General features: G+C 41.3%; 1 protein-coding gene across 1 annotated transcript in view; it reads right to left on the minus strand.

Annotated features, from left to right (window-relative positions):
* Positions 1–476: 476 nt before the first annotated feature.
* Positions 477–12,505, minus strand: part of U2AF1 (U2 small nuclear RNA auxiliary factor 1) — a 396,385-nt gene continuing 384,356 nt past the window's right edge. The window contains exon 10 of the mRNA XM_030203793.1: positions 477–1,001. Within this exon, the coding sequence (XP_030059653.1) occupies positions 863–1,001 (139 nt within the window). The 3' untranslated portion in view covers positions 477–862. The remainder of the gene's footprint in view (positions 1,002–12,505) is intronic.

The following is a 12,505-nucleotide window of genomic DNA, read 5'->3' on the forward strand; positions in this document are numbered from 1 at the left end:
TAGAAAGAACAGAAAGCTATCTGAAAGCTTGTGCTTTGTTGTCACTGTATACTTCCAATTACAGTTATGTTATTTCAGTCTGACAGTTGGGAGCAAAATTTCAATTTTTGCATTCACTGAGAGAACAGAAGGCAGAGTTTCTATGGAAAAGGAAGCAGGTTTTATTGTAAATGCCACAATGCCACTATACTACACTCAAACACACATTTCAGAAAGAACCATTACTATAGTGAGAGCCATTTTTATAGCTGCCCTTTTCTGCATAAAAACTAACTTAAAAGTACACAAGGCAGGAGCAGGCCATAACCTCTTTTGACGCAATGGTTTCCATTCCCCACTTGTCTACTGCAGATGGAAAATTAAATGCTACTGGAAATTTTGGTAGCCCACAAGTAAACAAAATTGTCCAAGAAAAATCTTTATTTGAACAGGAGGGCTGTGCTCACACCGTAATATGGAGCAAAGTGTCCTATTAAAAAAAAAAAAAAAAAAGAGCTGCTGTTTCCAAATGGGAACTAGGAGACACAAGCTAGTGCTGACTTCAATCGCTGCAGGTTTTTCATTTTGCTTCTGCACACCAGGTCTTAGTATAAGCAAAGTGTACCACTATATATATCCCCAAATGAACTGAAAGCAGCTTTAACTTATTACCATTCAGTAAAGTAACAAGGATGATGAAAATGGCCCAAAAGAAACACCAAGAATACTGGGTCTCTACAAAGGTTTTTCTTTTTTTTTTTCTCTTTTTTTTTTTTATTCAGAAGTTTCTCCCATCTTAAAAAAAAAGCCGCCCCATTAGGAACTTGTTTGGTCAGATAACTACAACAATTTTTATCATATTAGAGAGTAAAAATGTCATGGCTTAGAATCGACCCGATCGTTCTCGATCTCGTGACCGCCTCCTATCACGTTCACGTCCACCACCACCTCCTCCTCCACCTCCTCGGCCACGATCTCTTGACCTGGAGCGACGTTCACGGGATCTTGACCTGGATCGATGCCTGAAATACACAAAGTAGAATTATAAGTTGTTTCACAACACACTAGACAGACTAAAATAGAAAGAGCTGTTTGATATTAAACCCCATGTGCCTGGGCATCAGGTTGCACATAGACACCCAAAACCCCTGAGGGCCCTGACAATAGGCTCTGTGCCAACCTTCAAATTACTGCTGGAAGCAGTTTCTTTTATATACAATCTAGTTACTAGAGATCCAGTTTAATTACTGACTCACTTCAAACCCAAAGAAACGGAAGCATTTTTTAATATTATTATTCTCATTTCACTGAATCAAAAATCACATGAATATGAAGATCTGCATGTTTAAAGCAATTTACAAAGAAATATTTATAGATAAGGAGGACTATTCCAGATTAAGAATTCTTGTTATATTACAGCAAATTGAGACTTCACATTATGAATCTATTTGTATGGATATATTTTTATGCCTTTGTATATGCACAGTAGTAGTGCTCCTGAAGAAGTTTAATAAGGGGGGCAAAACAATGGCCATGTCAGGCATTAGTTATTGGTTTCTTCACTTATGGTTTAGTTAAGTAAAACAGATATATAAATATGGAAAGTGGTATTCATATTAGTTTACAAAGAGAAATATTTTAACATTAAAAAAAAAAAATATATATATATATATAGTAAAAGACCACCATATTAAGAGAACAGAAATTAAAAAATAAGGTTTTTTTATGCTTGAACATAGTAACATAGTAGATGACGGCAGAAAAAGACCTGCATGGTCCATCCAGTCTGCCCAACAAGATAAACTCATATGTGTATACCTTACCGTGATTTATACCTGCCTTTTTCAGGGCACAGACCGTACAAGTCTGCCCAGCAGTATTTCCCGCCTCCCAACCACCAGTCCCGCCTCCCATCACTGGCTCTGGCACAGACCGTATAAGTCTGCCCTCCACTATCCTCGCCTCCCAACCACCAACCTCTCTTCCCCCACCTGCTCTGCCACCCAAATTTGGCTAAGCTTCTGAGGATCCATTCCTACTGCACAGGATTCCTTTATGCATATCCCACGCATGTTTGAATTCCGTTACCGTTTTCATCTCCACCACCTCCCGCAGGAGGGCATTCCAAGCATCCACCACCCTCTCCGTGAAAAAATACTTCCTGACATCTTTTTTGAGTCTGCCCCCCTTCAATCTCATTTCATGTCCTCTCGTTCTACCGCCTTCCCATCTCCGGAAAAGATTTTTTTGCGGATTAATACCTTTCAAGTATTTGAACGTCTGTATCATATCACCCCTGTTCCTCCTTTTCTCCAGGGTATACATGTTCAGGTCAGCAAGTCTCTGCTCATACGTCTTGGAACACAAATCCCATACCATTTTCGTAGCTTTTCTTTGCACCGCTTCCATTTTTTTAACATCCTTCGTAAGGTAAAGCCTCTAAAACTGAACACAATACTCCAGGTGGGGACTCACCAACGACTTGTACAGGGGCATCAACACTTCCTTTCTTCTGCTGATCACACCTCTCTCTATACAGCCTAGCAACCTTCTCACTACGGCCACCGCCTTGTCACACTGTTTCGTCGCCTTCAAATCCTCGGATACTATCACCCCAAGATCCCTCTCCCCCTCAGTACCTATCAGACTCTCACCGCCTAACACATAAGTCTCTCGTGGGTTTCTACTCCCTAAATGCATCACTTTGCATTTCTTCGCATTGAATTTTAATTGCCAAACCTTAGACCATTCTTCTAGCTTCCTCAGATCCTTTTTCATGCTTTCCACTCCCTTCCAGGTGTCCACTCTGTTGCAAATCTTAGTATCATCCGCAAATAGGCAAACTTTACCTTCTAACCCTTCGACAATGTCACTCAGAAATATATTGAACAGAATCGGCCCCAGCACCGATCCCTGAGGCACTCCACTACTCACCTTTCCCTCCTCCGAGCGAACTCCATTTACCACCACCCTTTGTCGTCTGTCCGTCAACCAGTTCCTAATCCAGTTCACCACTTTGGGACCTATCTTCAGCCCATCTAGTTTATTTAAGAGCCTCCTGTGGGAAACCGTGTCAAAAGCTTTGCTAAAATCTAAGTAGATTACGTCTATAGCACGTCGATGATTCAATTCTCCAGTTACCCAATCAAAGAATTCAATGAGATTCGTTTGGAATGATTTCCCTCTGGTAAAACCATGTTGTCTTGGATCTTGCAACTTATTGGCTTCCAGGAAATTCACTATCCTTTCCTTCAGCATCGCTTCCATTACTTTTCCAATAACCGAAGTGAGGCTTACCGGCCTGTAGTTTCCAGCTTCTTCCCTATCACCACTTTTGTGAAGAGGGACCACCTCCGCCATTCTCCAGTCCCTCTGAACCTCTCCCATCTCCAAGGATTTATTAAACAAATCTTTAAGAGGACCCGCCAGAACCTCTCTGAGCTCCCTCAATATTCTGGGGTGGATCCTGTCCGGTTCCATGGCTTTGTCCACCTTTAGCTTTCCAAGTTGTTGATACACACTCTCTTCCGTGAACGGTGCTATATCCATTCCATTCTCAGGTGTACTTTTGCCAGTCCTCGAGGTCCTTCTCCAGGATTTTCTTCAGTGAAAACAGAACAAAAGTATCTATTTAGCAAATTTGCTTTTTCTTCATCATTATCTACATAGCGTTTTGCTGTATCTTTTAGTCTCACAATTCCCTTTGTGGTCATTCTCCTTTCACTAATATACCTGAAGAAATTTTTGTCGCCCCTCCTTACATTTCTAACCATTTGTTCTTCCGCTTGCGCCTTCGCCAGACGTACCTCTCTCTTGGCTTCTTTCAGTTTCATCCGGTATTCCTCCCCGTGTTCCTCTTCTTCAGATTTTCTATATTTCTGGAACGCCAACTCTTTAGCCTTTATTTTCTCAGCCACTTGCTTGGAGAACCATATCGGTTTCCTTTTTCTCTTGCTTTTATTTACTCTCCTTACATAAAGGTCTGTGGCCCTATTTATTACTTCTTTCACATGAAATTGAATTGGTAGCCAGAAGTGAGTGACCCAACGTGGCTGCCTCAACCTAACATGCTGAAGTTCTCTTGTTGCTTTGTCTGTTTTTTTTCCTGGAATGGTCAAGCATAGAGGGAAAGCTTCTGCCCATTACCCTCAGCAGAAGCAGGTATCCACACCTAGCATGATTCTTGGTTTTATAAAGAACTGTAACACTGAAAAATGGATTGGAGTATTGCCTGGTTGATACACTGGCTGGCAAAAGAGGTTCCATGTCTTCTGCTCCTCTATGACTTCAATACTGCAGCTCGCCGGTTACAGCTCTGAAGGCGTCCCTACCAGGAAGTGTTGGAGACGTCAAAGAGCAAGAGGGGAAGCAACAACCCGAAGACAGTAGCACTAGTAGCTTGCCTTCAGGGCGTCTCTGTGAGCATTTGGAAGTGGGGAATATCAACTTTAGAGGAGAAATGGTGACCAGAGGAGCACTGAGTAAACATAGTAACATAGTATATGACGGCAGAAAAAGACCTGCACGGTCCATCCAGTCTGCCCAACAAGACAACTCATATGTGATGATAGTCTGTCGTGTGATCTGAGCATGGAGCAGAACTGGGGGACTTTGTTGCTGAGATGAGTGGCAAGAAGATTCACCAAAGGGGTGCATCATTCTCAGAAGATCTTGTGGGCTATGTCCATGTTGAAAGACCAATTCTACAGTTGCAAAACCCAGCTCAGTCTGTATGCCAGACTGTTGTCCTTTCCTGGTAGGTATGTGGATTGAAGTACCATTCCGTGAAAGAGGACCCACTGCCAGTCTGAATGAGAATAATTTGGTTTTATAGCTGATATCTGAAAGCCTTTCCAAATGGCCTTCAGCTTGAGGAGGTAGATATGAAGGTTGGTTTCCTTAGCAGACCAAGTTCCCTGGGTGTGAAGTCCATCTTCATGAGCTCCCCAGCCTAGGTTGGATGCATCTGCTGTTAACCAATTACATGATTTTCTTCTAACCAAACCTTCCAAAAGCAGTCTTCATACAATTTGGCAAATGATAGCAGACTTAGGAAAGACTATGATACCTCAGATAACTAGCTTGGATTTGAGAGTCAAGCAGCTGGAAATAAAGGTTGATCCGGTGGATCTAAAAATGCTCTTTAATTGAGAAGCTGGAAAAAAAGACACGGTCAGAATTTGGATATTATCATCTACAATTGTTAAAGATGTTACAAATCTGAAGGGTAAAATAAATCTTAGCATTTTCTGAATTTTCCTTGAGTAGCTGCACTCTTGACAAGAGAAATTTTAACAAGATAACTAATTGAAACTCTCAAAGTTCCAGAGGAAAATTGAAGCTGGCTACAATTCATCCTGTGTTAAAAAATGTTGTGGGAAATATGATATTTTCACATTATCGTCCTCTCTCTACTTTGCCAATGTTGGCTAAGGTATTGGAACTTTGTTTATAACTAGTTGGACAACTTTCTGCTTATATACCTATAAAATCCCCTTTTCAGGGTTCAGAACGGTTTACATCCTAAGTGGATATGACACAGACCAATTAGAGTATACAAAAGTAATAAAGGTGTATCATGAATAGTGTTGTAGATGGAAAAGGATACAACAATAGTAATGGTTTGTTATATAACAGTTTTTGGAAAGAGAAAAGATTTAACCTCTTCCAGAAGGTAAAGTAGCTATTATCTGACCTAATAGCAGTAGGTAAAGATTAACGAGACTCCTAATACAGGGAAAAGAGAGCTAAATATCTTTTGAGACTGGATTTCCTTGAAGTACGCCTTGGTTTGAATAAGCATGAATTTTTTTTTTTTTTTTGCCTTTTTGGATATATCTACAGCTTTTGATACGATAGATCATAATATTCTAGCAGTCCACAAGTTTTCTGTTCTAAAAAGGTTATTTCCACCACTTCAAAGTCAAACAACATGGCTACATTTCCCCTTCCTAGAGGCTGCCTCAGGGGCTACAACTATTAGAGTCCCAAAGAGTACTTGCATCTAATAGTTAGTCCAAATTAAAAAAGCAGGAACTAGCAGCAATATTCTTACTCACAGAGTAACCCCTCCTCATTAAGCTGAATGAGGGGAAGTTATAGCTGCTGAGCTGCTAGTTCCTGCTCTTTTAATTTGGACTAACAACTATTAGGTGCAAGTGCCCTCTGGGACCCTAATAGTTATAGCCACTTATACAACCTCTAGGAAAGTGAAACATCGCCACATCGGGCATTGTTTGACTTTGAAGTTCTGGAAATAAACTTTTTAGAATAGAAGACATGTGTTCTGCTTTTGTGGACTGCTTTGTGCTGCTTGCAGATTAATGATTCATCTTCTGGACTTCTCATAATATTTTAGTCCAGTGGTTAATTGTTTGTGGCCTTGCTGGGGCTGTTCTGTGATGGTTTGAGTCTTCTTGAGTAACAGAAGGGCAGTTGTATCTGTGGATGATGAGGTTTCAGCTGAGCACCATATAAGTACTGGGTACCACAAGGATCAGTATTATCAGCTATACTGTTGAACATCTATTTGCACCCTTTGTGTAGGTTGTTATAATCTTTGGAGTCTCATATTGGGTATATACTGACGATAACCATTTTTTTTCTTTACCTGCTAGATCTGGATGTGGCTCCCAGAATGAAAGTGATTTTGGATGCTGTCCTTGAATGGTTGACTCATAATAGACTACAACTGAAAGTTGAGAAAACTGAAGTGATGTATGTGGTGTCTCTGATCCAGCAACAACCACCAGAAACAACTCCACTGTTGGAAGCATATATTAAAATGTCAATGTACGCAAGAAATCTGGGAGTTTTGGTACACTCCGTTTTTTATTTTAGATCCCAGGTGCAGGCTTTAATCCATAATGTATACTTCAAGATGTGAATGATGAATAAACTGAAGTCTTTATTATCGTGGAAAGCTATTGACGAAATAACTTCCGCAAATCATTGAAGACACACCTCTTCAACAAGGCCTACAAAGAGAACCCATAGCCTCACAAAACTACCTCACCAATCCACCCAGTTATTAAAGTCCACCTTCTATACCCATCCTCCATAACACCTTCCCTCATCCCTTACTTATTCTTTGTACATTACTAATTGTATCTGATATCACGTAATGACTATGTCATAGCAAAACTCTGTAAGCCACATTGAGCCTGCAAATAGGTGGGAAAATGTGGGATACAAATGCAATAAATAAATACAATAATAATAAAAAAAAAAAGTGGTACAGGCAATGATATTAGGCAGTATAGACTACTGCAATGTCATCTATCTGGGACTGCCAAATTATTTTATTCAGTCACATCAGATTGCACAGAATTCACAGTTAAATTTTTGTTTGGCCTATCAAGGTCTGAACATGTAACAGTGCGTTTGAAGCGACTGAACTGGTTGCCTGTGGGTTATTGAATACTGTACAGGCTGTTAGGGATGATTCATTGTGTACAAAGAAGTAAACACTAAATAAATTACACATTTTTGTTTGGACTTTAGTTTGTACTTTGTTCCCTCTCTTTTGTTACATTATACCACATGATCATAAGGCTCTTTATATTTATCTAATATCCCTAGTCACTAACAAGTTTTAATTCTAAAATACTTTAATTGTATAATACTAAGATGTAGACAGCAGTCCAGCAGTGAGAGGGGTGCTGTGCTGCTTTGGAGGAGGGATCTCTCCTAAAAGGACAGCATCACCTTGGTGAAGTCGAAAGTTATCCTGTAGCCAGGACCAGCCCACCAGGGGATGCAATATCCTCTTGCACCGAGGATGTGTCTCCAGGAGCTTCTGTCCAGGAGGGACAGGCAAGGATGGCTGTTGCAGTTGGTGATTCGATTATTAGACATGTAAATAGCAAGGTGGCTAGTGTATGTGAGGATCGCATGGTCACTTGCCTGCCTGGTGCAAAAGCGGTGGACCTCAGCATTACCTAGATAGGATTTTAGATAGTGCTGGGTAGAAGATGGCTACCTTGGTACATGTGGGTACCAGTGACAGAGGAAAACGTGGGAGGCTCTGGAAGCCAAATTTAGGTAGAAAGCTGAAAACCAGATCCTCCAGGGTAGCATTTTTAGAAATGCTCCCCTTTCCACATGCAGGGCCCGAGACAGGCAGAGCTCCAAAGTCTGTGTGTGTGGATGAGGCAATGGTGCAGGGAGGAGGGTTTTAGATTTGTTAGGAACACGGCAACATTCTGGGGAAGTGGGAGCCTATTCCGAAAGGAGAGAACAAGGGTGGGGCCCAGGCTGCTGGCAACGGCATTTAACAAGGCGATAGAGCAGCTTTTAAACTAGAAACTGGAGGAAGGCTGAAAGTCGCTGAAAAGCACATAGTTCGGAATAAGGTACCTTTCAAAGATATCACCAAAACAGGGAGATAGGTCATCCAGATAAAGAGGTTGAAAGAGAGACCATAGTAGACCAGGTGTCCTTAAATAAAAAGCACTGTCAATTGCTGAGCAAGATGTAAATAGGGACAACAAACAGTCTGACATGTCTACATGCAAATGCCAGAAGCCTAAGAAATAAGATGGGAGAGTTAGAATATATTGCACTAAATGAAAAAAATAAGATATAATAGGCATCTCTTAGACCTGGTAGAAGGAAGATAACCTGTGGGACACTGACATACGAAGATACAAATCATATCGCAATGATAGGGTTGATTGAATTGGTGGAGGGGTAGCATTATATGTTAAGGAGAGCCTTGAATAGAATAGACTAAAAATTCTGCAGGACACAAAACATCTTGGAATCCCTATGGATTGAAATTCCATGTGTAAAGGGGAAAAGGATAGTGATAGGAGTGTATTAACATCCACCTGGCCAGGATGGACAGATGTAGAAATGTTATCAGAAATTAGGGAGACTAACAAACTGGGGAACACAATAATGAGTGATTTCAATTACCTCAATATTGACTGTGCTCGTTGTTGATTTAATCTTGAATTGATAATGAACATGACTGTTGGGAAAACTAGATGGACCATTCAGGTCTTTATCTGCCGTCACTTACTGTGTGTAAATGTAACATCAGGGCATGCTAGAGGTCCGGGCAGTGTGGATGTCCAGATTTTGATGGGGGTGTCCTGTTTCCTGGTGGGTTCATATTGGCTGTTGTGGTCTGCCTTGGGAGGCCTGGTGGTTTGGGGGTGGTGGAGTATGTTGAGATTGGGTGGAGGTGGAGTTGGGCTCTCCTTTTGTTGGGGCACATGGAGTCGCGTCATCTGGTTTGAAGAACTTTCTTTCAGAAACCTGCCCGCAACCTCGGAGTCATCTTCGACTCCTTCCTCTCCTTCTCTGTGCATATTCAGCAGATAGCCAAGACCTGTCGCTTCTTCCTCTATAACATTAGCAAAATTCGCCCTTTCCTCTCCGAGCACACCACCCGAACTCTCATCCAGTCTCTCGTTACCTCTCGCCTTGACTACTGCAACCTACTCCTCACTGGCCTCCCACTTAGGCATCTATCTCTCCTTCAGTCCGTTCAGAACTCTGCTGCACGTCTTATCTTCCGCCTGGACCGATATACTCATATCACCCCTTTCCTCAAGTCACTGCACTGGCTTCCGATTAGGTACCGCATACAGTTCAAGCTTCTCCTACTAACCTACAAATGCACTCGATCTGCAGCCCCTCCCTACCTCTCTACCCTCATCTCCCCCTACGTTCCTACCCGTAACCTCTGCTCTCAAGACAAATCCCTCCTTTCAGTACCCTTTTTCACCACCGCCAACTCCAGGCTCCCCCCTTTCTGCCTGCCTCACCCCATGCTTGGAATAAACTCCCTGAGCCCATTCGCCAGGCTCCCTCCCTGCCCATCTTCAAATCCTTGCTCAAAGCCCACCTCTTCAATGTCGCCTTCAGCACCTAACCACCATACCTCTATTCAGGAAATCTAGACTGCCCCAACTTGACATTTCGTCCTTTAGATTGTAAGTTCCATTGAGCAGGAACTGTCCTTCTTTGTTAAACTGTACAACGCTGCGTAACCTTAGTAGCGCTCTAGAAATGTTAAATAGTAGTAGGTCTAAAATTCCTTGATGAAATAAAGGACTGCTTTATGGAGCAGCTGGTTCACAGCCAACAAGAGGAGGAACAATTCTAGACCTAGTCCTTAGTGGAGAGCGCATGATCTGGTGCAGGAGGTAAATGGTTCTTGATAATAGTGATCATAACAATCAGATTTGATATAAGCTCTAAAGTAAGTATACGCTAGCAATTAAATTTCAAAAAGGAGACTATGATAAAATAAGAAGAATGGTGAAAATAATAACGTAAGAGGAGCAGCTGCAAAGGTCAAAAATTTACATCAGGCATGGATGCTGTTCAAAAATACCATCCTGGAAGCTCAGGCCAAATATATTCCATGTATTAAAAAAGGAGGAAGGACCAAACAACAGCCAGCATGGTTAAAAGGCAAGGTAAAGGAAGCTATTATTTATTTATAACAGCATTTATATCCCCATTTTCCAAGTATGATTGGTTCGACGTGGCTTACAATTTTAGTTTGTGGAAATAAAGAAATATAAGAGATAGATGGAGAGTATAGAAGGAGAGATCAGTAGGAAGAGAGGGGTGGGTAGCTGTTCTGGGGAGAGGTTAAGAGTGGTTTGTTATCGTACCGGGGAAGATCAATTGATCAGATTTGGTTGCTTTGTTCGGTTGTGTTGAAGTCTTGGCCTTAGTTTGTGTGGGGGAGGATGAGGATGCTTCATTTCTGTTGTCTGTGGGTAGGAACGTTTTGAACAGGTAAGTTAGTGTACTGTGTTATGGATCTTTGTGTCTTGGGAAGGGCATTCCATAGTATAGGAAATTCACTGAGTGAACGAATTTGTAGAGGAGCTTGTGACATCTGAGGTAGTGAAGGGTCAGATGATTTCTTGCCTCACTTCTGTGTTCTTAACTTAAGAGGTAGGATGATCATGTCCAAGAGGTATGCAGGTGCTTCACCATGGAATATGAGCTCGACCATGGTTCAGCGTTTGAAATTTATGCAGGCTTTGATTGGCAGCCAGTGGAATGCTGTTAGCAGGGGGCTGGCCCTTTTGTGTTGTGGCTTCCTTAAAATGAGTCTGGCTGCTGTATTTTTAGCCATTTGGAGTCTATTTGTGACTTGCTCTTTGAAACTCGAGTAGATTGCGTTGCAGTAGTCTAAGTGTGTAAGAACTGTGGATTGTACAATGACATAGAATACTTTTGTGGGGAAGCTATTAGAGCTAAAAGAAAATCCTTCAGAACATGGAAGGATTCAACTGAAAACAATAGGAAACAACATAAGGAATGGCAAGTCAAATGCAAAGCGCTGATAAGGAAGGCAAAGAGAGACTTTGAAAAGAAGATTGTGTTGGAGGCAAAAGCACACAGTAAAAACATTTTTTAGGTATATTAAAAGCAAGAAGCTGGCAAAAGAATCAGTTGGGGCACTTAGGGAAGACAAGGCCATAGCAGATTACATGAATTCTTTGCTTTGGTCTTCACAGAGGAAGATGTGGGAAAGAGACCGGTGCCAGAAATAGTATTCAGTGCTAACGAGTCAGAAAAACTGAATCAAATCTCTGTAAACCTAGAAGATGTAATGGGACAATTTGACAAATTGAAGAGTAGCAAAATCGCCTGGACTGGATGGTATATATCCCAGAGTAATGATAGAATTGAAAAATTAACTTGCAGAACTATTGTTAGTAATATGTATTTTATCTACATAATCAAGCATGGTACCAGAAGATTGGAGGGTGGCCAATGTAATGCCAATTTTTAAAAAGGGTTCCAGAGATGATCCGGGAAATTACAGACCAGTGAGCCTGATGTTGGTGCCAGGCAAAATGGTAGAAACTATTATAAAGAACAAAATTTACAGAGCAAGTGCATAAGTACATAAGTACATAAGTAGTGCCATACTGGGAAAGACCAAAGGTCCATCTAGCCCAGCATCCTGTCACCGACAGTGGCCAATCCAGGTCAAGGGCACCTGGCACGCTCCCCAAACGTAAAAACATTCCAGACAAGTTATACCTAAAAATGAGGAATTTTTCCAGTCCATAAGCATGGATTAATGAGACAAAGCCAATGTGGATTTAGTGAAGGGAAATCTTGCCTCACCAATCTACTACATTTCTTTGAAGGAGTGAACAAACATGTGGATAAATGAGCCAGTCAATATTGTGTATCTGGATTTTCAAAAGACATTTGACAAAGTACCTCATGAAAGACTCCAGAAGAAATGGGAAAGTCATGGGATAGGAGGTAATGTTCTATTGTGGATTAAAAACTGGTTAAAAGATGGAAAACGGAGTAGGCTTAAGTGGTCAGTATTTACAATGGAGAAGGGTCTGTGCTGGGACCATTTCTTTTTAACATATTTTATAAATGATCTATATATGGTAATAATTAGTGAAGTAATTAAATTTGCTGACAACACAAAGTTATTCAAAGTTGTTAAACTGGAAGAGGATTGTGAAAAATTGCAAAAGGACCTTACGAGACTGGGCATCCAGATGACAGATGATGTTTAATG

This window comes from Microcaecilia unicolor, chromosome 5, assembly GCF_901765095.1.
Source record: "Microcaecilia unicolor chromosome 5, aMicUni1.1, whole genome shotgun sequence".
NCBI classification, from domain to species: domain Eukaryota; kingdom Metazoa; phylum Chordata; class Amphibia; order Gymnophiona; family Siphonopidae; genus Microcaecilia; species Microcaecilia unicolor.